General features: G+C 35.3%; 1 protein-coding gene across 3 annotated transcripts in view; it reads left to right on the plus strand.

Moving 5' to 3' along the window:
- The window catches only part of stol (voltage-dependent calcium channel subunit stolid), a 1,833,618-nt gene that overhangs the window by 1,348,935 nt on the left and 457,648 nt on the right, over positions 1–27,035 (plus strand). For all 3 annotated transcript variants that reach the window (XM_069828334.1, XM_069828336.1, XM_069828335.1), the window contains exon 8: positions 4,942–5,134. In XM_069828334.1, the coding sequence (XP_069684435.1) occupies positions 4,942–5,134 (193 nt within the window). The remainder of the gene's footprint in view (positions 1–4,941; positions 5,135–27,035) is intronic.

Genomic DNA, 27,035 nt, shown 5'->3' on the forward strand with positions numbered 1-27,035 from the left:
GTAGCTCACCGCGTGAGACAAATAGATCTCTCCCTCTATTGCAGGAGGCCTTTGCCTTCAATGGAACATTTTTAGGCTAATCATTTCATCATTTCATTTCATCATATCAATTATTAGATTGTAAAAATGAGATATAATCACGAACAACGAATATTTCTTTCTGAAACATTCATCAAGTGACCTATGGGGTGATAGTTTATACCACACCATATCATACCACACAATACTATAGGCTACTATGCCATACAATTCCATGGTATGCCATGCCATGTCATGCCATGTTACGAAATGCTACACCATGCTACACTACACTATATTAGACAACACTATACTATACTATACTATACTATACTATACTATACTATACTATACTATACTATACTATACTATACTATACTATACTATACTATACTTTACTATAATACAGGGTGGAAGTGAAATAGCCTTGCAGATTTCCAGAACGATTAGCTCATGTTATATGTAATAAAAACTCTAATATCATATTGGTGGAAAGTTCGTAATTTTTTCCAAAAAAAATAAATAAGTAAAGTTTTTTTCCCCAAATGTTTAACAATCACTTATTCGGTAACTATTGCGAGTAGGATTGTGGTTTTTGTCCATATCGATAGAAAATATAATAAAGAATAATTTATCCCTCTGGCTTATTTTAATAGCATGCACGGTTTTCGTGTAAATCTAATTTTAAAACCTCCTGAATTCAGCCATTGCACGAAGTGAGCTAGTGGCAATGTCTTAGCAGATAGCAGCTTACACCACCGGTCAAAAGTTTTCGATCACCTATCGCAACTATGCATTTGTGGTTAAAACAGAATTTCATTTTGAATATTCTATCATATCATAATGCTAGAAAGAGAAAATATTTATTTTGTTGGTCTATTTAGTTTTTCCGATGTGTTCGTACATTGAAATAAAATAGTATATAGTTGTTTTCATAGCTGATCGACAACTTTTGACTGGTAGTGTATGTACGGAGACTCACCGAATTCGTTGACCTCTTACATCTGTATTATGAGTAAAGTGTATTAGCGACGATGTTGCCGGACTGCTAAAACTTCTAACATAATTTTCTAATTAACCGTGCATTTTATCACAAAACGTACTTACGTGTACTCTATCGTCCCTTTCAATCTGCAAGGTTATTTCACTTCTTTCCTCTATACTATACTACACTATAATACTCGTATACACTATACTATACTACAGCCTACTATACTATACTATACTATACTATACTATACTATACTATACTATACTATACTAGTCCACACCTGTGGAGTAGCGGCTAGCGCGTCTGGCCGCGAAACCAGGTGGCCCGGGTTCGATTCCTGGTCAAGGCAAGTTACCTGGTTGAGGTTTTTTCCGGGGTTTTCTCTCAACCCAATATGAGCAAATGCTGGGTAACTTTCGGTGCTGGACCCTGGACTCATTTCACCGTCATTTTCACCTACATATCATTCAGGCGCTAAATAACCTGAGATGTTGATACAAAGTCATAAATTAACCTACTATACTATACTATACTATACTATACTATACTATTCTATACTATAGGCCTATAGGCTTTTTCAGTTAGTATTGCATAATGATGTGCTTACATGAATTCACAATTCATGTTTGATGACACTAACGACAACAATATAGAAAATGAAAGGAGACCTATGGTCAAGGAAACAATCATTCTCGGTTATGAAAAGTATATTAATTATTTATTTGGTAAAAGGAGACCTGCTTCAAAGGATGACCATGAAAAATATATTAGAAAGAGATATGCTTCGAATGATGGATACGAAAAATGAATCCTATAGATTCAAAATCCCCTATATCTACTTTCACAAACTGAAGGATCAAAAGGATGAGTAGTGAACAATTGAGGGAGTTTTCAACCTGACAGTGATTTTTAACAAACCTTTTGCTTTAAATTTAGTGGCTTTCTTAATTCAAACTATATAAATCATTATAATTCATTCTCTGCAAGCAATATGTGGGCGTAACTCAATTATGAACAAAATGGTCTTTAGGGGGCTTTGAATCTAGAGGATTCAAATATATTAGGAACCTATTTAATAAAAGGGAACCTACTTCAATGCAGGATATGAAGAATATATTAGATATGTAGCCTACTTGACGAGGAAGAATATCCAGTAGTGGAAGTGTATGAAGACTACATGCGGCAGAGACAAAATGATAAATATGAAGATCTGCAACAATCACTAGCCCCTGATGCCCCACAAGAACCAGTTCCGAATGAATCTAGTACAGAAGATATACTTGTTAGGTTAGCTGAAATTGGATATGGAGAAAGACTTATAACATGGGACATTATTAATAGATCGAATAAAATAAAAGATATAGATTCATTTTTAGATATCATACATGACATTGCTGTAAGCAAAATAGATCTAGCTGCCGATCAACATAAGAGCGTAAAAGTTAACTTGAAATTATTTACAACATACGAACAAGTCGAGACACAGTCCCTGGAGCTTCACGACACCGCACATGAGACTAAGGATATAAATTTTAAAACACAAAATATAATTATATTAAAAATAACTGATTTAAATAGTTATTGCAATGCGTGTAAGAGCAAGCTGATAACAGAGCCGAAAAACTTTAGACCAAGAAAGGGTTCACCTCGGAAATTAAAAAGCGTTAACTTTTTTCAGATAAGAATAAACAAATACAATCCGATGAAAGTATCATCTTATATTGATCTACCAGAAAAACTAAAACTTAAAAAAGCATATATTAACAAAAGAATGAGAATCAAGAATGTTTTCTATGGAGTATTCTTGCAGCCCTTCATCCAGCAGGAAAGGACCCTCAGAGAGTAACCAAGTTAAAGGCATATGAGCATATATTTGATGAAGTATTTCAAGCAAAAAATATACAATTCCCCATTAGCCTAGATGCTATAAGAAAATTCGAACAAGCAACCAACATTAATGTCTTTGGATTAACTGAAAAAAGAAAATTTATACCCTCTGCAAATTTCAACAGAACGAAATCCAAGTATACACACAAACTTCTGTATATAACTGAAGCTGACTGTGAAGATGATAAAGATACACACAGAGATTATTGTCGAGAAAATGCACCAGCTACAATACAATTACCCATAATAGATAAAAACAAGTCTGTTAAATTTATAAACATAAACCCCTCCACCCTACAATTTACATACAAACTTCCATTTGTAATTTACGTTGATTTTGTATCACTGGTGCTATCCAATAGTGGATGTAAAAACGATCCTGGTAAATCATATACAAACAAATATCAAAAACATATACTATGTAGGTTTTGTTATTACATAGTATATTCAAACGACACATACAAAGAACTAATTATATATACAGGTCCCCATGCTCAAACAAAGTTTAAAGAATGCATTAGAAACGAGGTTGCGGAGATATCGTGTATATATATATATATATATATATATATATATATATATATATATGATGAAGAAGATGATATGTTGTCATTAACAGAAGAAGAACAGAAAAAACATGACGCAAACACAAAATGTGGATTATGTAATTCAAAATATATAGAACTCAACTGAAAAGTATATCATCATGATCATCTACCCGGACAATATATATCTGCTATTTTCTATAATTGTAACATAAAAATACAACTACCAAAGTTTGTACCAGTGATTTTACATAACTTGTCTGGGTATGATGCTCATCTGTTTATAAAAAGTTTAAGTTATGATATGAATCGTATAAGGTTGCTTCCAAACAATGTAGAAAAATATATAAGTTTAAGCTTTACAAAATACACAGACACCCTACAAATTAAATTTATCGACTCTTTCAAGTTCCTGAATTATTCTTTAGAAAAATTAGTTAAAATTATGAATAAGATTTGTATCTATAAGATCATATTTCCCAGAACATTTGTGGGAGTTGCTAATTAAAAAAGGGGTATATCCGTATGACTATTGGGACTCATGAGATAAATTTAATCTGAGTACCTCAAATATAAGTACTTTAAAACATTCTCAATTGGTATTATGACAAGCATGGAGAGTTGATAACCTGAAAAGATAAAATTTAAAGACTATCTCAGGGGAAAACTAATTTGGAAAAAGCTGCATGCAAAAGTATGGGTAACTATCATGACTTGTATTTAAAAACTGATGCGTTGTTGCTAGCGGATGTTTTTGAAAAATTTCGGAAACAGAGAATATAAACATATGAATTGGATCCCGCATGGTACTTTACACTATCTAGATTATCATGGGATAACAGATATTAATTTAGAGTTACAAATTGATTATGATATGATTCTAATGTTGGAAAAATGTAAACTAGGAGATCTATCTCCATGCAAAAAGGAATATGCGAAAGCCAATAACACATATATAAAGGATTATGATCCGAGTAAGTCAAGTTCCTTTTTGCAAACCAAGTTTTCAGGTATAACTCCCTCTGAAGTTGATTTGAATAATTTCGAGGGAAAAATTGTTACAGGGCTGGGTATCGAACCCAGGACCTTTGGTTAAACATACCAAAGCTCTACCAACTGAGCTACCCGGGAACTCTACCCGACACCCATCCAATTTTTCCTTTTATATCCACAGACCTCAAAGTGGGCTGACAACGTAATTATATCTGTTTCATGTATCAGAACCATATGTTAAGATATTAATATGTAATGACTTTGTAATTTTGTAAAAATCTTACATACGTATCTTATTTTCAACTAGAATGACTGATAATATTATAATTATTTATGTCAAACACAAGACTTTATATGAAGACAAAATGTAATTACCAGAGCCAACAGGCCTTTTCCTTAATGTATACTGCATTGTGTTTCGAAGTTAAATATATTTATTATGAGTAGCCTATATTTCTTGCTCATTTATCACTACATTAATATTAAATATGAATCTCTATGTTTCAGTACAATCGCACAGGACAAGGTTGTCAATGTAATCAAGCCATTATGCTGATCACAGATGGTCCACCATATGATTACCACGAAATCTTCAAGCAATACAACTTACCACATACACCTGTACGAGTATTCACATATCTTATTGGACGTGACTCTTCCAATGCCCAGGAAATGCACAAGATAGCCTGTAGCAATAAAGGTAAATCATTAAAAGCCAGAAACAGACCTAGTTAGTTATTTGTTATATGTAATTTGATTATTATTGGCCTGTGATCCTCACCATGCAACCACGTGTTATGTCATGAAGCACTTGACAATAATTTTACTATTAGTGTCCAGTAGAAAATTTATTAAAAAGTACCACCTGTATGGATAGCAATTCAGAGAATACGAAGACTCACTGTAACCAGCATTTCAGAACAAATGAAAATTTGATATTTATGTAATGAATAACAGAAAGGAATCAGAAGGCCTTTCTCCTTTAGGAATAACGTGTCGACTATGTAGATAACTTCCTTGCCCGGGGCGCAAACACGCGAATGTGAACCTATAATGCACTAAGAATTATTATTATCGTTACTATTATCATTGTTTTTAATTGGTTATTTTACGACGCTTTATCAACTGCTGTGGTTATCTAGCGTCTGAATAAAATGAAGGTGATAATTCCAGCAAAATGAGTTCAGGGTCCAGCGCCGAAAGTTATCCAGCATTAGCTCTTAATGGATTAAGGGATAAATCCCGGAAAAACCCCAACCAGGTAACTTGTCTCAACCGGAATTTGAACCTGGGCCTGCTCGTTTCAAGGTCAGGTATGCTAAACGTTACTGCACAGCGGTGAACTTATTATTATTATTATTATTAGTATTATTATTATTATTATTATTATTATTATTATTATTATTATTACTAACGGAGAGGTAATAACACAGTAAACAGAAGTTCCTGTAAAATCGGCTCCAAGGCCATCATTCTACAGTGCGTCTTTTCTGAGATTTGACACTCCATGTCCGACTTTGCTGACGCTCCAATTATTAGGCTGATAGTGTTCTCACTGCAAGAAAAGAGTTATCTATGTCCATTGTTGCAGTAAGAGACACTTCCATGAAATTCATTGATAGCATGCATCGGTAATGCATTAACAAAATCACAGCTCAGTGTATGTATACCCGAGAATAAGTCTCTAATGTGGTAGTCCTCTGCTATAGCACTATCCATTCCCGATCAAGTGAACTTCAGAAAGTATCTGTCTGTTATATGAAAACCTAAACGTTCATATTGACATCGAAAGAAAATGGCACTATTTGGCTACAGCATCTCTTCCTTCTATTCTAACGGCTCGAGAATCAATTTAGCCATGACCAACGCAATCACTTAAGTACACTTGTCTATGTCTGCTGCTCATCTTCTTCACCCTCTCATGGTTAATGATTTCTGGCAGTTATGCTAGATGTTAGAGTAGAGTGGGGCGATAATGCGCATTGGGTAAGACTGCGCACTGTATTTATGGTGATTATCAATCACAGTTGATACCACTGCTCCAAAGTCATTTCGTCAAAGATGGAAGCTAGCCATGTCTACTAGTGAAAACATCTTTGAAGTTATATGTGTTGAGAGAAATAAGTGGAAAGACGTTTAAGGTTTTCGTTATTTATTATGCTTATGAGTTTTTGTAGAATTTCTTTGCTGTAACTATGGATAATGTAGCTCTCTTTATGAATAAACAGAGCTACTTTAATGCTGATTCCATCTGTGTATTCGTTTACATAGCATATTGTAATGGCTTGACAGTACCGGTTGTTTTGTTTTCGGGTGCACCACAGGGTAAGACAGCGCACATGCGCAGTCTTGCCCCACATTCAATCAGGAAGAGAGACTATGAACAATACTTTAAGTAATGACAAATGTTATTTCAAATGGTATAAATCTCTAAAGAACGAAGAACAAAAGCAAAAGAAGCCAAAATAATGTTCTAAATTTATTTCGTGAAGACATCACAGAAAAGTGAATCACTTTCCATCTCAACACATTCTCCATTGCACCAAAAAGCGCAAAATCCTTCACACTGTACTCCTTTTCTCCATTTTGCTCAATATAAAAATTTTCTCCACATGCAGTACAAAATGCAAGAAACATTTGTTGAAAAAGATACGTTCATATTCAAGTGCTTTTAAGTTGTTGATTTTCTAAATTTATTGGCTCTTGTTGCCACTATTTTGATAACTTCAGGAAAACAAATGAAAACAAAGAAAAATATTCTAGGTTTTGTGTAAGATAACATTCCATTTCTATAAACAAAATTTTGTATATAATTTGTATTATGGTCAATAAAATTATTGGATTAACCACTTATTTTCTCCAAGGGTACGAACTATTTTCAAGCAGTTAGCTATTAATGTATTTTGTTTCTTACTAACTTATTTACTTACTTACAAATGGCTTTTAAGGAACCCCGCAGGTTCATTGCCGTTCTCACATAAGCCCGCTATTTAGTCCCTATCCTGTGCAAGATTAATCCAGTCTCTATCATATCCCACCTCTCTCAAATCCATTTTAATATTATCCTCCCATCTACGTCTCGGTCTCCCTACAGATCGTTTTCCCTCCGGTCTCTCAACTAACACTCTATATGCATTTCTGGATTCGCCCGTGCGTACTACATGCCCTGCCCATCTCAAACGTCTGGATTTAATGTTCCTAATTATGTCAGGTGAATATATATATATATATATATTTGGGGCTAAGTGGGATGAAGTTACAGGAGAATGGAGAAAGTTACACAACACAGAACTGCACGCATTGTATTCAATCAAAAAAAGACACAACAATAAACTAGCAATGCTAAAGACACAACAAACAACAACATGCAACACGAAACACAAATTCCACCCAAGAATATTCAACACAACCAACATAACATTCAACCACAACGAAACTAAATACTAGAAAAATGATTAAGACACAACATACACCAAAACAATATGTTTTTAACAAACAAAGTCTTAACGTAAACTTTAATCAATGAATTACGACGATATAAGTCATTTAGTTCACCAATATCGAACTACGCGAGTGAAAGTGATCAAGACATCTCACACCATCAAATTCAATCAAGAATGCCTCAAACGAGACGTATTACCCAAATACATACACATAAACATAAAAAACAACTCATATCCAGCACAGAAAACAAAAGCTACAGCAGAGAAAATCTACATGCAAAACAATATAAAACATTTACATTACATGAAGAACAAACACAATACAAATGCATATAAGACATATTTACAGTTAACAAAAATAGTACATCATAATTAGAGGGAATCATTTTACATACGAACAAAGTAATAACACAAATAAGTGAAAAGATAAAGAAACGACATAGAAACAAACTAACAACATTAACCCATAAACAAAAAACCAAATACGTACAACACCACACACAAATTCCATCCTAAGATATTCAACAATACCAACGTAACATTCAGCCAAAGTGAAACGAAATTACTTGAAAAAGGACTAAAAATAACCTACAGTATAACAAGACACCAAGAACACAACAAATGCAAACGATCATCAATGCAGAAACATCAATTCAAAACTCACAAGCACAACACCAAGAATACATTCGACAAGATTTATTAAGAAAAATAGATAAAGTAAACAAACCTATAACTGATAAGCATGAAATTAAAACAATAAAGACATTAATAGAAAAACAACAAGCACACAATTTGACACTTGTAAAAGCAGATAAGGGTAATTGCACTGTAATAATGAATGCTCAAGACATGAATGACAAAATTAACATATTTTTTCACGAAAATAACATCACAGATATAAAAACAGATCCAACAACAAAATATCAAACTATAGTCAAAAATACAATAAATCGAAACACTCACAATGCACCTAACAACAAAAAACAAAAATTGAAACAAATTAAACCTCACGCCCCTAAATTAAATTGCGTTACCAAAAATTCACAAACAAAATATACCAATCAGGCCACTTATTAACTATAAGAATGCGCAAGCATACAAATTAGCGAAATATATAGACAACATTATAAGAAATAGTATAAAATTTGAAAACCCAACAACAATAATCAACACCATAGACCTAGTTAACAAAATAAAACACAAACACATTCCACACAACACAACATTAGCATCATATGACATCGAAAACCTATATACAAACATACCAGTAACAGAAACACTTGAAATACTTCAATAAATGCTTATCAAAAATAACATACCACAGACTCACATTGATGAAATTACACACATTATAGAGATTATTACAAAACAAAATTATTTCACACATAACAATAAATATTATATACAAACTGAAGGATTACCAATGGGTTCACCTATATCAAGTATATTAGCTGAAATCTTTATTCACAACATAGAACAAAAACACATACTAAACACCGACAACAACAAACACGCAGAGAAAATAATGTACTGGCATCGATATGTAGATGACATAATAGTCTTATATAATGGAAACAAAAGACAAATAGAAAACCTACATCAACAACTCAACAAAATACTTCCGAAATTAAAGTATACAATAGAAACAGAACATAACCAAGCTATAAACTTCTTAGACATCACCATAACCAAAACAAATAACAGACACGAATTCAATATATACAGGAAACCCACTACAACCACAACACACATACACAATTCATCAAATCATCCCATACAACATAAACATGCAGCTTTCCGTACTTCGACAAAAGTCCCTTCAATATAGTGAAATAATGGTGAATCAATAATCCTGTGATAAATACCAGATTTAATAATTACAGAAGTTCCTCCTTAAGATTCTTTATTTTTTTCTATTAACTTCATACCCACGAAGAGTTAATTTACACTGTGGATTAGGTGAGTTTCATTAACAAGTAAAATAACTTAACTATCTTTTTTTTTTAATATCCAACCAAATACCTGTCATGTCGAATTCTATTTGAATTCCAAAATGCTACATGAAAGTTTCTGTAAATGTGATTAATATGTTGAAATTAGTTAGTCATTTTAGAAAGCATTACATAACGTAAGTAGTCTAGTAATTGGGTCTGTCTCTTTCTTGATATCGTTGAAAATGGTTCTTAAATCAAGAAACATACGTTTAATAAATTGTACAATTTCCTTTAGTTCGCTAAATATTGAACAGGATTTATCAGTTTTGAGAACTGGGAAAGACTGCTAGATGGGGCCGAAACAGGTCTACAGAGGCCTAATTCTTGAAGGATGATGATGATGATGATGAGAATTGGGATGACAGGGTTGCCTAACTTGATTTGAATATGTGCTTGTATGCGAGGGGGATATTTACCATTGACATTTTCATTATATTGTTGGCTTCCAGTTCCTGACATTAACGTATGCCAATAATTGTTCACATTTTCTGTAATTAGCTGGATGAGATTGCTTACAATTAGCGCAAGTTGGTGGTTCAGTGGGTTTCTTTTGACATTCCTTAAAACTGTGATTTTGCCCACACTCTACACATTTTGATGAGACAATGCAACCTGCTGCTTTATGGCAAAATCCCTGGCAATGATAGCACAGCTGCCCCTCCCCCCCACCAACTTACATATTCTGAGAAAGAAACTTTTAGATTGTAAGACCTGTGAGATTTCTTATTTCATGTGCATTATGAACATCACCCAAAACGATACCATCTTCCATTCCTTTGCAAATGTGTCATCATTTTCCACTTTTCTTTCTAATTGTTGGACACTTTCAAAAGGGTACTTCATTTCTAGTAGTTGTCTCTCGATATCCTCTGTAGGTGTACCTATTGGCAGACCGCTCATTACCACCTTAATAATTTTTTGTTGTCCTGATACAAAGGTGTAGAACTTCATGTGCTGTTCTTGAAAGTAACGCATTATTTTTTGTGCATCATCATCAGTACTTGCTTGAATTTTGAGTTCCCTTAGGACAGTACTTACACACAGGCATTTTTTTATATTCATTGCTTAAATACTTCATGTACGGTACCATAATCGAAAATACTCACTGGATTTTTGTAATCTGAATAATATGTTTGGGTTTCTTCTCTTTATGGGACAGTGCCAGGTGTCATAATCAGAGTTGGCAAGTTGCAAAGTGCTTGTAGAACACTGACTGTCTCTTATTGCGCCGCATACGGGCACTCTCTCTCTCTCTCTCTCTCTCTCTTTATCTAATCGTCTAAACTTGTTAGATGGAAAATAAGACAATTAAATAATAAACTAACCCTGCCATGAATCGTTACGATCAGGATGGTAATCTGGGTGTCGAGGTATTCAAGTGAGAACACACACTCACTATAAAACACAACTATTTATTAGAACATGCAAAATAAATCCGTAACACTTAACATATCCTGTTAACAGTGTGGCGTAGACCAAATCCAGCTAATTACCTTACATAGATAGTTGTTTGCCCACGCTGGCATCCATCTTGTCAAACAGCCTTGACATAACCATCACTCAGCACACACATACCCGTTACATACAGATTGGTCACCCTTCAAACGTCACACAACAATGGGTGCCTTCGTCGTGGATTTCATACTGTTTAAATTCGTTCTACTGCAAAAACTTAATTAAACATAAACCAAAACCAACTCACTGAACTGATGATGTATAGAGGCAGGCTTTTAGGTATATCACAACTAGTAAAACGATCCGCCAAAAATACAAATACCGACCAGTATTTCATCAGAGTTGACTGAACGCAAGTCAGTCAGGAAAATGATAGCAGCTCAAACTAATGAGTACGTCCCAAAACTTCTACCTTCTACAATTCACCCACTGGTTCCCACACTCCGAGTACTATACAGTTTCTGGTAGACTTATCGAACCCAGTTCGATCCCCGGCCTACGTAGCAGCTCGTACTCTTCACAACACTCTCACTTCCCGTCACACCTCAAACCTTAGCGAGTCCTTCCACTGGACTAATATCTTCTGTGATACTTCACAGGATCCCACAACACGGTGTACAATACAACTCCTGGTAAACTTATCGAACCCAGTTCGATCCCCAGCCTACGTAGGAGCTTGTACCCTGTTACACGTCTCACCTACATGAGCCCAACCACTAGACTAACGCTACTTTCCGAGATGAAACTCGTTTCACAGACCTGATCTAAATCACGCATCGTCTCAACCAATCAGCAAGCGCTATTATAAAATAATTAATTCTCCCCGGATCAAATAATGACTGGCCCCCCGGGCTCAACTCATCATAGGTAAATAGGAACATAACCAGAGCAAAAAAAGAAATTTGAGAGAAAAGCCATCTACGAGAAGTAAGAAGAACTAGATCAGAAAGAAAAAACTACGAGCCATCTATGAAGAGTTAGAATAATTAAAACTAACAGAGAAAATATGAAGATAGAAAAATCTAAAAGAAATAGAAAGGAAAAGAAAGATGTGCCGAAATATAAACGGCACATTATTTAAGTTGTACTATGTTGTACACTCATTGTTTCAATTTCTGTGAATGGTTTAAATCCGTTTGTAATGCTTATCAATGGTGTCTCAGGTAAGGATGCTCAGGAAATCTTTGTTGTATGTTTCTTATTTTCTTTCTGAAATTCCTCTTCCTGTCTTTTCCTGCGTTAACTATGGGATTAATGTATCAATCATTTTTCAATTCATGTTGTCTTCATGAGAAAAATTGTATACAAACTCCATGGAAGTTGCCACATTAGTAATTATTTAAGATACTACATTCATATCTTTCACGTCCTCCTGCACTTGGATGTTGTATAATATTTATTTTCTATGATCGTAACGCATAGTCTGATTGCACGCCTCACTTTCATTCATATTTACATAATTTATGAAAAATAAATAAAGCGAAGTATAACACGAAAATTAAACACTCAATTAAAATAACAGATATTATTTAAAGTTTTAAACACAAAAAACTCAAACACAAAACACTTTACATTAATAATTATTAAATTGTCTGTAATAGAAAGCAATTTCCATACTTTGATTATTGCATGTTGTCAAGGAACAATTCTTTAAGATGATCACGTTCATTATTACTAGTATACAAAATAGCCAATAGATGGCTGAGCATTAGCAACGAACCAACAATATTATTCCCAGCCATCTGGAACTCCTCATTATTGTCCTTACTTTCCAAAGATGAAGAACCAGATTGTGGTTATTTAAGGTCTCACCAATCGTACATCACTTCTGAAATTTATGTTCTCTCTTTTACCATCAGTAACAAACAATCTTGCAAGCATTTGTAGTGTATAGGGTCATTCAGAGATTGTGAATTTTCCGATAATTTGCTGAGATTGATATTAAGATTCTTGGCGTTTGTAAAAGTAAAAAAATGACCAGTAGAAATAAATTCTACTAATTATAGGGGACATAAATGCAAAACATACAGCGTGGTCAAGCCCCATTACTGACGACCGTGGCAAAAAAATTTTATGACTTTTGTCTATCAGCTGTGGTGGAGTGGAGTGGAGGGCGGCGGCGGTACGATCATCCACTCCTCCTCTTTATCTTTCTTATATTGGCTGCTTTCGCCAGGTGGAGGGCACATTGGAAGGATTGGATGTGCGCAGTGGAAGACTTTTAGAAATGAATAGTGTGAATTTGTAAAACAAATATAATTAACAATAATAAGTAACAATGCGCATAAATGAAAAACGAAATAACAATAAATGTGAAATGGGTGAGTGAAAATAGAACAAACTAATCTGAAATGATATCCCCAAGATATGTAAATCATGTATGTATCACAAGGCTGAGGTCAACACACTTATAAGTGATAAACAATCTAATATGGCCGTCTCTCGACAATCAGTGACTAACCTATTAGCCATATGTTCATCAACCACTCTTTAAATATATATATATATATATATATATATATATATATATATATATATATATATAAACTATCTGAGTATGAATCTGAACACAACACCCAGCCGGCACATTAACTTAATGCATGATCCATTCGAGCATAGATACCACTCAAACTGAGTAACCAAACTATAAATACATATACACTCAATAAGAGAGAAACTCTACCCAGCATAAGACATTACATGAGTGATCACTATACATTACCCATTGCACATATTGCTCACATAAACTGTGCAAATTACACTAACACAAATCTCTGCACTTTACAAAATGAATACCCAACGGAGAGAGAGAGGGATGGAGACAGATGCACGTAATAAGTAACGGACGATAATTCCAATTTCAAGGATCATTTAAATAGCAACTAAACTCGACGCTCATGATAAGAAAATAGCGGCGAAGGAAAGCAACAATCAAAATGGAGCAGGGAAAACACTAAAACCATCTGTGAGACCGTAATCGCTGCCTTATCACTCTAACCGTCTCGGAACATGAACTCACATTTCAAATCATATTTCCTTACATAATTCCCAATACCTCAAACCCATATATCTCACAAATATGTTACTCGATGCAAATACTAAAACTTGCCCCCAAGACGTATCACTAGCAAGCGATATTTCAAACTACGATCCACTAAAATCCCAAACACACACGACGCAATTTAACTACTCCACTGATCTATCTCCAGCACGTACAAAGCCCGAGTCACGTTGTCTATATCTGCCGCGTACCAAAATGCTAAGTCTTGTTAAATGTTTCTGTCGCATACGAGAGCTTGAATCTGAGCCAAGTGTTTCCGAATATCTCCCGCGTACGAGAGCCTAAATCTTGTTAAGTGTATCTGCCGCGTACCGGAACCCAAGTGACGTTCCGTGTATCTCCGTTAAAACAGGTAAACTCTCTCCCCCTCTATCCTCGTGAGACGTAATGACCCGGCCAATAGGGTTATTTGGAAAGAACAAATGAAGGGATTGATAGCGCTATCTATACTGTGACGTCTGAAAGCGCTCTGACGGATGAAGTGACGTACTAGGTGAACGGCCGTGGTAGTGGGCACGGCTCACAGCAACCTTATCATACTCAAAGAAGATAACAGCCAACATAAAGACGCGGAAATTCTACTAATTTTATAGATCTGAGTGTATGTAATTTATAATATTACCATATATTACTGAGTGGAGAGTGAGCGACAAGACATCCCTTTCAGATCACAGTCTGAATGTTACTAAAATTAACACAACGTTAAATACATGTGGCAACATTGAGGGAATGTATTTAACAAGTAAGTATAGAACAAAAAATGTACTGTGGGAGCATTTTAAAAAAATCAGCTACTGGAAAACTCGGACCAGTATCAGACTAGCTACAAAATATTAATAATTCTTCCGAGTTAAATATTGTTACAAAAAATCTCACGGATGTTATATCACGACTTTGTGGTGCCCATCTACCAAAACTAACCCAGAAACCTTTGAAGAACTACTGGTGGAACACTGAACTTACAATAATGAGAAAACGTGTTCTCGCATATTACCGAAGGTATAAACGATTGAAGTGTGACTTTCATCGTGTGAAGTTTGAAGAAATCTACAACATGGCCAAATCTCAATACAAATTGATGATGTCACAAGCGAAAGCAAATGGTTGGAAAATCTTTTGTTCTACACAAACAAACCCCTGGGTTATTGTATATAAACACTCTCGGAAGCCACAAAATTTTAATAAAGTGCTAACAACGCTGGAAACGGAAAATGTACCCACAATAAATACAAAAGATACTGCAAACGCCCTGGCTAGTAAATTCTTTTCGGATGACACGGAAGACAATGATGTCCAAAAAGTAATTCTTGCAAAAACAGATGCTGAGCCAGATATATTAGATGATTTATATTTTACACCTCCTGAAGTGGAATGCATAATTCTGAGGCAAAATGATCGTAAGGCTCCGGGACTTTATGGACTGTCGGAAAATTTTGTCAAACAAATACATCTCTCACATCCTTCACTTCTACTGAATATTTACAATAAATGTTTGGAGCCCGGAAATTCGGTGTAGTTAAGGTAATACCGAAATTTCAAAGTAGCAACAAAGTTACTATCTCTTCTTTCCGACCAATCAGCTTCCTGCCTGTGTTGGGAAAATGCCATGAGAAACTCATCATACACCGCATTATGTATCACTTATTAAGTAACAGATACCGTAGTGAACTTCAATTTGAATTCATGCTGCTGAAATCGACAGAACTGGCACTTTGTAAAGTTGTAGATTGGATACACTCAGAGAAAGAAATTGAAGTCTTAATCTCCTTGGGCATATCAGATGCGTTTGAAAATGCCTGGTGGCTAAAAAGTCTCCATCAACTAAAGTTTAAAAGACGTCCTAGAAATTTATATAAAATAGTTAAAAATTACTTCTAAGACCGCAGACGTCAGCTCACCATAAGCGACGAGACCATTGTCAAGCATGTGACGAGAGAATGTCCACAAGGATCAGCATGCAGTCCAGATTTCTGGATTATATTTTATGATGATCTGCTACAACAACGATTCCCTGTAAGATGCCGCTGCACGCTTACGCCAACAATGCTTTCATACTTGCAAAATCAAGCACATTTAGGCACTTACAGGACATAGTCAATGAAGCACTAGCGACCAGTCACATGTGAGGGAAGACAAACTCAACTTCAATGCGTCCAAAACATCAGCAATGCTAACTACAAGAAAAAGGAAAATAGAACTTTGGATAACACAAACATTATACTAGTAGATGAACTTAAGTACTGAGGCATGATCTTAGATAATTCAAATTCAAATTCAAATTTATTCACAATTTACATTTGAAAATGGCACATATTATGAATAGATACCCGAAATGAGCATAATATGCTCGTGCTCGGGTACAGTCCAATAGAGTCTACATAAATTTTATAGACATCAATAATAATGTTGATGATAGAAATAATAATAATAATAATAATAATAATAATAATAATAATAATAATAATAATAGAATAACTGTGACGGAGATAATACAAAGATAGCAATACAAATTAATTAATTAATTAATAATAAAACAAAAATATTAAGAATAATAAAATATATACTAAGACAGATAAAACAAAATATAAAACCACTTAGCGAGAGTTAACATAACTTATATAAGCACATAATAATCATTAAAAAAATAACGAACTCGAAAATCAACAAAAAAAAAGTTCGTTGTATCAGAGACGAGAGCAACTGCCGTATTGACATTGTGTAAGCGTCTGACTTTTCGTCTACGTCTTCAAAACATTGCTGGTAAAGCTAGAAAGCTACTCCCTGCTCTCCGCTGCAACTAGACCCACATGGGTACTTATCTCCTCTTTACTAAAGATAATATATCGGGGTGCAGTAGAACCAATGGTTATTTACTGTGTGGCAGCATTTCAGCATATATTACGGAAAAAATGAGCGCAAGAAAAATTATCTCACATTCAGCGAAGATACCTCTTACGAGTTATCCGAGGATATCGTACAATATCCACTGCATCCTCTCAGATTATAGCCGATATTGAACCATTATATCTGGTTGGTGAATTCTAAGCGAACATGAGCAATGTGAAACAAGGCCGAAAAATCCCTCTGTTTTTAACACATCTCCGTGTACAAGAACCAATAAATTCTCTCCAGGCAGGACATCCATCTGCATACATACCTTGTTTCAAAGGAGATTGTGATGCAGACTCCCATGACTATTTGATTTATACAGATGGATCGCGTTTAGAAAAATAGTCTAATCTAAATTCCAAAGTAGACAGTGCCTCTGTTCTCTACAGGAAAACCAGCGAACACACGTCAGTTATCTTCAAACTCTCCTCAGAATGTTCAGTGTTTCAGGTGTAACTATCAGCTTTGCGAGAAGCAATCAAATGGTGCAGTCTGTTTGGTTACAGTGCTTGTGTTCGTAGTGACTCTCAGTCAGCAATATTATCAGTTGAGCTAGGATTTATATGTAGTAAGAGTTAAGAATGACGCCGAGTATAGATGAGTCTATGTGAAGCCGGTTAAGAAGGTTTTGAGCCTGGTTGACAAGACTCGAAATGCAAGAAGTCACAATGACTAGACAATGCAGCTTTTAAACACTCCGCTGTTTTGTAAGTGGTGGTTAAGAGGATTAAAGACCCTTAGAGGTAACTAATTTAAGTACTGAATGTCAAGAAAGGTAAATATAAGGAGTCGGGGGGCATGGTTGCATGTTTCAAAACTATACCGACTAAAAATATTAGCTTTTACTACCTACGAATTCTAGCTCTAGTTAATGATAAATACAGCACTAACCCTATAGCTTCACAGACAATTACTTTAAAACGAAAAGGGCCATCCATATCTCTATACTTGGGTCAGAGGTCACACTGGGTTAGTTGGAAATGAGAGAGCTGATGAATTGGTAAAGATGGCAGCAAACTCTGATATTCCACTGTCGTACAATTTATGTCCTATATCATATATATAAAGGTAGCCAAAGAATATTATATGGAAGAATGGTACGAAAAATGGGTCAGTAGTAATAAGGGACCATGTATGGTGGGTCCCTATCACCACGGCATGACGCGTCCTCAGGTTGCGGATAGAGGAGACGGCCTCAAGATATGGAGGGTAGCAGCGAATATATTGAATAAGCAGTCGTGGGCAGTCGATAAGGGGTGGTCCTCCAGCTTGAGGGTTGGGCGAAGGGAAAACAACCCATCACCGTAATAAAAAAGCTTGTTACGAATCCCTACAATAAGCCTCGGAATATGACTGATTTTCTGGCACGACCACAGCAAAGGAATAAGGTTTTGAGATTTGGCACTTGGAACGTAACCAGTATTTATAGAACAGGAGGGGTAGCATTAGTAGCTAAAGAACTAGCTAGATATAGAATAGACTTCGTGGGAGTACAAAAGGTTAGGTTAGATGGGAATGGCATATCACAAATAGGAGCTTACTTGTTGTATTATGGGAAAGGAAACAATAATCACCAATTAGCAACAGGATTCTTTGTTCATAAAAGAATAAAATCAGCAGTAAAAAAGGTCGAATTTATCAGTGACAGGTTATTATATTTAGTGGAATTGGAACATACTTTTGATCAGTTACCTAGATATCACATGAAAATTTTATTCGGGGATTTCAACGCTAAAGAAGGACGGGAGGATATTTTTCGACCAACTATTGGAAAAGAGAGCCTACACGTAATTAGTAGTGACAATGGAGTTAGATTAGTCAACTTCGCCACATCGAAAAATTTAATTGTCAAAAGTACAACATTCCCCCACAAGTATATACATAAATATATTTGGATTTCTCCAGATGGATTGACACACAACCAAATAGATCACATCTTGATAGATAAATGCAGACATACTAGTATAGTAGAAATTCGAACTTTCAGGGGTGCAGACTGTAATTCTGACCGTTATTTGGTAATTGGAGAATTAACAGAAAGACTATCAGTAGCCAAGCGAATAGAGCAACAAGTTAATATTACTAAATTCAATATTTTGAAATTAAAGGACGAGGAAATTAAGCAAAATTATCAGGTCGAAATTTCGAATAGATTTGCCACTTTAGAAAGTTCCGACGAAGTTGAGAAAGAATTAGATGATAACAGCGTGTGGGAAAATATCAGAGATAGTACCAAATTGCAGCTGAGCAGAGCATAGGTTATTATGAAACTAAGAAAAAGAAACCGTGGTTTGATGAAGATTGTTGCATTGCAGTGGAAAGAAGGAAACAGGCAAAATTGAAATTCTTACAGGATCCAGTTGAGGAGAAGAGAGATAATTATTTCAATGAAAGACGGGAAGGAAGTCGTACACTTAGGAATAAAAAGAGAGGTTACTTGAAGGAAAAACTGAATGAGGTAGAAACAAATAGTAAGAATAAAAACATTACAGATTTATATAAGGGTATAAAGGAATTTAAGAACGGATATCAGCCAAGGGTAAACGTGATCAAGGATGAGAATGGTGATTTGCTTGCAGACTCTCCATCAGTCCTAAACAGATGGAAAAACTATTTTGCGCAACTACTATATGTACATAGGCCAAATAGAAATGAACGGGACGAAATTGAAATACAAACTGCTGAGCCATTTATACCCGAACCCACGCTTTCAGAAGTCGAAATTGCGATAGAAAACCTGAAAAAGTACAAGTCTCCAGGTATCGATCAAATTCCAGCAGAATTAATACAAGAGGGTGGAAGTGCATTATATAGCGAAATTTATAAACTTGTACTTGCTATATGGGAAAAGGTAATTGTACCAGAACAATGGAAGGAGTCCATAATTGTACCTATTTTTAAAAAGGGGGACAAAACCAACTGTGGTAACTTTCGAGGAATATCACTTTTGTTGACATCGTACAAAATTTGTCCAATATTCTTTTGAGAAGATTAGCTCCGTACGTAGATGAAATTATTGGGGATCATCAGTGCTGTTTTAGGCGTAATAGATCAACTATTGATCAGATTTTTTGTATTCGACAGATAATGGAGAAAAATGGGAGTATAAGGGTACAGTACATCAGTTATTCATAGATTTCAAAAAGGCATATGACTCGGTTAAGAGGGAAGTATTATATGATATTCTTATTGAATTTGGTATTCCCAAGAAACTAGTTCGATTAATTAAAATGTGTCTCAGTGAAACATACAGCAGAGTCCGTATAGGTCAGTTTCTATCTGATGCTTTTTCAATTCACTGCGGGCTAAAGCAGGGAGATGCACTATCACCTTTACTTTTTAACTTCGCTTTAGAATATGCCATTAGGAAAGTTCAGGATAACAGGCAGGATTTGGAATTGAACGGGTTACATCAGCTTCTTGTCTATGCGGATGACGTGAATATGTTAGGAGAAAATACACAAACGATTAGGGAAAACACGGAAATTTTACTTGCAGCAAGTAAAGCGATCGGTTTGGAAGTAAATTCCGAAAAGACAAAGTTTATGATTATGTCTCGTGACCAGAATAATTTACGAAATGGAAATAAAAAATTGGAGATTTATCCTTCGAAGGGGTGGAAAAATTCAAATATCTTGTTGCAACAGTAACAAATATAAATGACACTCGGGAGGAAATTAAACGCAGAATAAATATGGGATATGCGTGTTATTATTCGGTTGAGAAGCTCATATCATCCAGTCTGCTGTCCAAAAATCTGAAAGTTAGAATTTATAAAACAGTTATATTACCGGTTGTTCTGTATGGTTCTGAAACTTGGACTCTCACTTTGAGAGAGGAACATAGGTTAAGGGTGTTTGAGAATAAGGTTCTTAGGAAAATATTTAGGGCTAAGCGGGATGAAGTTACAGGAGAATGGATAAAGTTACACAACGCAGAACTGCATGCATTGTATTCTTCATTTGACATAATTAGGAACATTAAATCCAGACGTTTGAGATGAGCAGGGCGTGTAGCACATATGGGCAAATCAATAAATGCATATAGAGTGATAGTTGGGAGACCGGAGGGAAAAAGACCTTTGGGGAGGCCGAGACGTAGATGGGAGGATAATATTAAAATGGATTTGAGGGAGGTGGGATATGATGATAGAGACTGGATTAATCTTGCACAGGATAGGGACCAATGGCGGGCTTATGTGAGGGTGGCAATGAACCTTCGGGTTCCTTAAAAGCCATTTGTAAGTAAGTAAGTAAGTAAGTAATAAGGGAACTCTTACAAAATAGCTGTATTTTCCAACGGTCTATGATCGAAGTAAACGTAAAGTAATAACGCCAAATTTCGTACTGACACAGTTTTTGAATGGGTATGAAAAATTAGGGGAATACTTAAATAGATTTCATACTAAAAACCATGAAACTTTCATTTGTGGTTAGGAATCTCAAGATGTCAAACATGTATATTATGATTGTCCAGTTTTTTGCAGTGAAAGATACGAATTTGAGCTGTTACTGAACTCTTTAACACGTTGAGCGCCTGAGCGGTCTCTGTGGCCCGCTATGTATATTTTCTCGTACGCCAAGGCGGTCCATATGACCGCCAACATCCCACGTTATTTTGCGAGCTCTACAGGGCAGCTGACCGCTGCAATATTGAATTCTAAGTATGGATCGGACCGCTGTGGTCCTTATCAGAGTTTTTCTATTATTGGGGTTTGGATGGGGTTTATTATAGAACCATAAATCTAAACATAATGAGATACATATCACTATGAAAACAACGTTTTATTTTGAATATTTTTAATAAACTCACATTAACATTGAGACTGATGATAAGCACTAAATAATATTCTCTAGCTTGAAAATATTCGAAATTTGTATGAAAGAGAGTAATTTACATATATTTTACTTGACAAATAATATAACAAAATACACTACTGAAAGCTATTTGAAAAATATTCGTCTCGAAATTAATTTATTGCACAAAGTTATAAAAATATCAGTAGTCCTGAGAATCTCACAAATACTAATTATGACAATTAGCGAAGCATTCTAAGCAAAAGTGCGGCTTTCCCTCGCATTCTTCAGAGTAAGTTGTGACTTTCTTTACTTTGTTTTTGGATATCACACCTGCTATTTTCCGATTGTAGCATCTTGTGAGCTGGGCTTTCATGTTTCTTAACCCTTAACTACTATCGTCATGTCAATAATGACCCAGTCACTTTAATTTCTTAGATATCTCTGCGAGTTTTAATAATTCATTATTGTGCCTTTCTGTATTCTTCCACGGCGGTGTTCTGCATCAGTTAAAGCTTGATTGTCGTCAGAAAAAGTTGTGTCTTGCTCACAAGGAGGAAGTCGGGTCAGCAGTGACCCGACGATAGTAGTTAATGCAACTTTCTTTGCGATAAGTGTTTTTATATTGTATTTTCTTTTGTGAATAATTCCACCATGAGTGAGAAGAAAATTACTGCTTGGTTAGACGAAGTAACTGACAATGATTTAATTGATTCAGAAAAAATTGTGTCTTGCTCACAAGGAGGAAGTCGGGTCAGCAGTGACCCGACGATAGTAGTTAATGAAACTTTCTTTGCGATAAGTGTTTTTATATTGTATTTTCTTTTGTGAACAATTCCACCATGAGTGAGAAGAAAATTACTGCTTGGTTAGACGAAGTGTCTGACAATGATTTAATTGATGCAGAAACTATAGTAAGTGATCATGATAAACACAGTGAGGAAGAAATTCCAGATGAAGATCTCAGGGAAATATTACATTCCTCAACAGAAAATTCAAGTGAACTAGATCAACCAGAGATATTTGCTGTGCCGGATGGTAAGTCATACACATTAACAGTGGCATCTCGTGAAACAGAATTAGTAGCGGCTCGTGAAGCAGGATTAGTGGCGGCTCGTGAAGAGGATTCATCTGAATTTCTACAACGGGAACCAGCTATAACTATAGGACTAACTCAAGAACCAGAGGCATCTACATTGACAGAACGTGAACTAGAGGTATGTGCAGTGGGAGATTGTGAACCAGAGATATTTCAAACATAATATACAGGAAATGGAGAAAGTGTTTATGGAAAAAAAAAAAAAAAAGATACAAGTGGTTTACTGCACCTTTCCACAGTTCGAGGACCAGACAACATAATACAGTAGGATAAAATTGCCTCAACTTAGAGGTGCAAGAAGAACGATTCATTCTAATGAACAAATTGATTTTCGGAAGTTACTTTTTGACGATAAAATTCCGAATTTGATTGTTACTAATACAAATGCAAAAATAACAGAACTTTCTGCAAATTATGGTAAAACAGCTTCATTCACTAATCACATCGGTACTGTGGAACTGAATGATTTTCTGGGGCTACTGTATTTGAGTGGAGTTTTCAAGTCTCGCAATGAGGGCGCAAAGGGTTTATGTAATGCTGACGGTACCGGCAGAGATATTTTCAGAGCCACAATGAGTTTAGATCGATTTCTGTTTCTATTGATTTCAATACGGTTTGATGATCCTGCTTGTCTTTTTTCTTCAATGCATCACGACAGCAACATTGCCGAAAATGGAAAGACAGAAATTATTGAAGACTACAACAGAACTAAAGGAGAGGTAGATTCATTGGACCAAAAGTGTGGAAACTACACTTTTCAGAGAAGAAAGAGAAGATGGCCACTTGCAATTTTCATGGCATAAATGGACATTGCTTCTGTCAATGCTCATGTGCTTTTCACATCGAAAGACATACATGCAAACATAAGTCGTAGGGATTTCGGTGTAAATTTAGGGAAAGCTTTAGTTAGCCCACATATTCAACGAAGGAAGCTTGAATCTAGACTTCCTAGAACATTACGAGCAACCATGAAGAAAATTGTTGGAGAGAAGGATAAACCTGAGAGAAGAGAGGAGCCACCTACAAAAAGGAGACGGTGTTAGGTTTGCCCATCTTCTGTTGACAACAGGCATTCCACAGTCTGCAGTGAATGCAATAGCACTGTTTACAAGAAATATTGCACTGTTAAGATCATCTGTAATCCTTGCAGTGAATAGATGCATAGCACTGATAATGATGAGTAAAAGTGTCAATGAAGATGAATATTGTAGTACCTGGTGACACTGGTCATGGATTATTCATATGTCTCTTAGCTATTCCTTCATGTATTCAGTAATTTTTTATCGTAGGAACATTTTTTATTTGATGTTTAATGGCCAAATAATGAAAATGATAATTTTGATTTTCTTTCTTTTTCATTCACAGCTTTTGTTATACAAGTATATTATTTGCTATAATTTTGTTTAAAGAAACTATACTTTCACCAATTTCCTTGACAGTTTTGTTGTTTAATGCTTCAATAACAGTAATAATGCATATGTATAGTGAATAAATTATTAATTATAAATGTTTTGTATATATTTACAAATCATTGAAAATGTACGATGAAAATTTGATTAACATTTAAACATGATGTATTAGAGAAGGTAAATTGAATAATTTCAATAAATGTTATGAATACGGTCTTTAAAACCTCCAAAATACTGTGTGCTTTAATAGAAAGTTCAAAACTTTCCTCAGTCTCGTAATATATAGAAAAATGTTTTCGGGTCAGATTTGACCCGATGATAGTACTTATGTTCCACAAAAGGACAATAGTAGTTAAGGGTTAAATGAATGTGTATTTAGTGCTATTCTTTTCCTAAACGTCGATGTTTGCGGCTGTTCAGTTGGATCGTCGGATCTTCATTTGAGAATAACAGATCTTCCATTATTCTTTCTCTAAATTCCGTAATGTTCATAGTAGAATGAGTCACGATTTTGTAGATAAGATGAGAATTTACTATTGTTGTTCCAAATATGAGTTCAATAGCATTTCAGTGTTCTCCTTAGAGCTATATTGTAACTTGCCTTTTGATCTGAGACATCAACAGAACTCTTCCCAGTATTATAATCCATTACAGTAAGAGGTTTTTCTACTGGACCTGTACGTCTATTAACTGTTACTGTTTCATTGGAGTGTTTCGTTGAGAGCATAAATATATCTCTTCGGTCTTTCCATTTTAGGATGCAAATATCGCGATCATTTTCCTTCGAAATTATTTCGCCACGTTTCAGTTTCTTACAAACTACCTCCCTTGGATACCCTTTTCTATTGGCTCTTAGTGTTCCTACGAGGTGAGTTTTCTTGTCAAGTACCTTATTTGCAAGTTCCAAACTGGTGTAATAATTATCAGTTACAGTTGTTCTTCCAGTATTCAGCAGTTCTTCAGATAATTTCATGACAACATTTGCTGGTACAGAGCTGCCAGAATCTTGTTCCTTTCCTGCATAAATTTTTATATTCCATTTGTACCCACCATCGCAACAAAGTTTGATCAGTTTTACTCCATACTTGTGAGCTATCTGTGTCATATATTGTTTTATGAGAAGACGACCTCTAAACGGTATTAGTGATTCGTCTATACAGTACACTTGACCGGGCGTATAAGCATTCTGAAATTTCTGAATGAGTATGTTGACAAGTTGTTCTACTTTGTAGACACGATCACCTTCAGGACAAAATTGGTTATCATTGAAATGCGAGAATTTCAGTAAAAGCTCAAAACTGTTTCTACTCATAACTTTAGACACAATATTGCTTTTGAAGAGAGTTCTTTTAGACCAGTAATGACACAGAGACGGCATATTCACTAATCCAATGTAACCCATTATGCCCAAAAATTTTCTCACTTCATTTCTATCTGTTGGTTGCCAGGAATGCAGTCTTGAAGAATCAGAAACATCAGAACCTGACATTAAACACTGTGTGGCATAAATATTTGTTTGATTCACCATGTGATCGAATATACCATCATCAATAAATAAAGAAAAATAATCAAATGGGTTCTTCTCTACTAAAAGAACAGCGATTGCCGGATTCAAACCGAAAGTCTCGTTGAATTCAAAATCTAAGTGATTCCCTTCATGATCCTTTCAACCCACGTGGTCAGCTTGAGCCCCTTGTACGAAATCTGAATTTGAGATTAGGGATAAGTTCTCATCGATGATGTCATTTTCAAGTGATCATTTTCCTGCATGGTGTGTTTTATGGAATTGATATTATCGCCTATCGCTGCAATTTCATTTGTGGCTGGTGTTAATACTGCATTACGGTCCCTCAATGTCTCTGTAGACCTAGATAATGTTTTCGTGTTACTTTTATCAGAACTGTAACTTTCACCAGAACTATCACTCATTTCATGAGTAGGATCTTCAATTGAATCATCTGAAGAAAATACAACTTCTTTCTCTTTCTCGGAGTCACTTTGGTAATGTTAATGTTATGTTTTATATAACGACGCTTGCAACTGCAGAGGTTATATCAGCGTCGCCGGATGTGCCGGAATTTTGTCCCGCAGGAGTTCTTTTACATGCCAATAAATCTACTGGCATGAGCCTGTCGCATTTAAGCACAGTTAAATGCCATCGACGTGGCCCGGGATCGAACCCGCAACCTTGGGCATAAAAGGCCAGCCCTATACCAACTCTCCACTCGTCACTAGGTCGACAGTCACTTTGTTCCGATGTATCTACGAAGAAGAGTATTATAATACTTAGAAGTGATATACAATTTTGACTTTAGTAAGACTAGTATTAATTAGTTTATTGATAATTTTATTTTTACTTACCCGGAGACATATGTTTTCCCTTTGCACTATCCGTCGAGAACGCTCACTCATTTTGTTTCTTATTACTGCAATGAATTTTACGTCACAGTATTAC

Source organism: Periplaneta americana, chromosome 6 (genome assembly GCF_040183065.1).
Source record: "Periplaneta americana isolate PAMFEO1 chromosome 6, P.americana_PAMFEO1_priV1, whole genome shotgun sequence".
NCBI lineage: Eukaryota > Metazoa > Arthropoda > Insecta > Blattodea > Blattidae > Periplaneta > Periplaneta americana.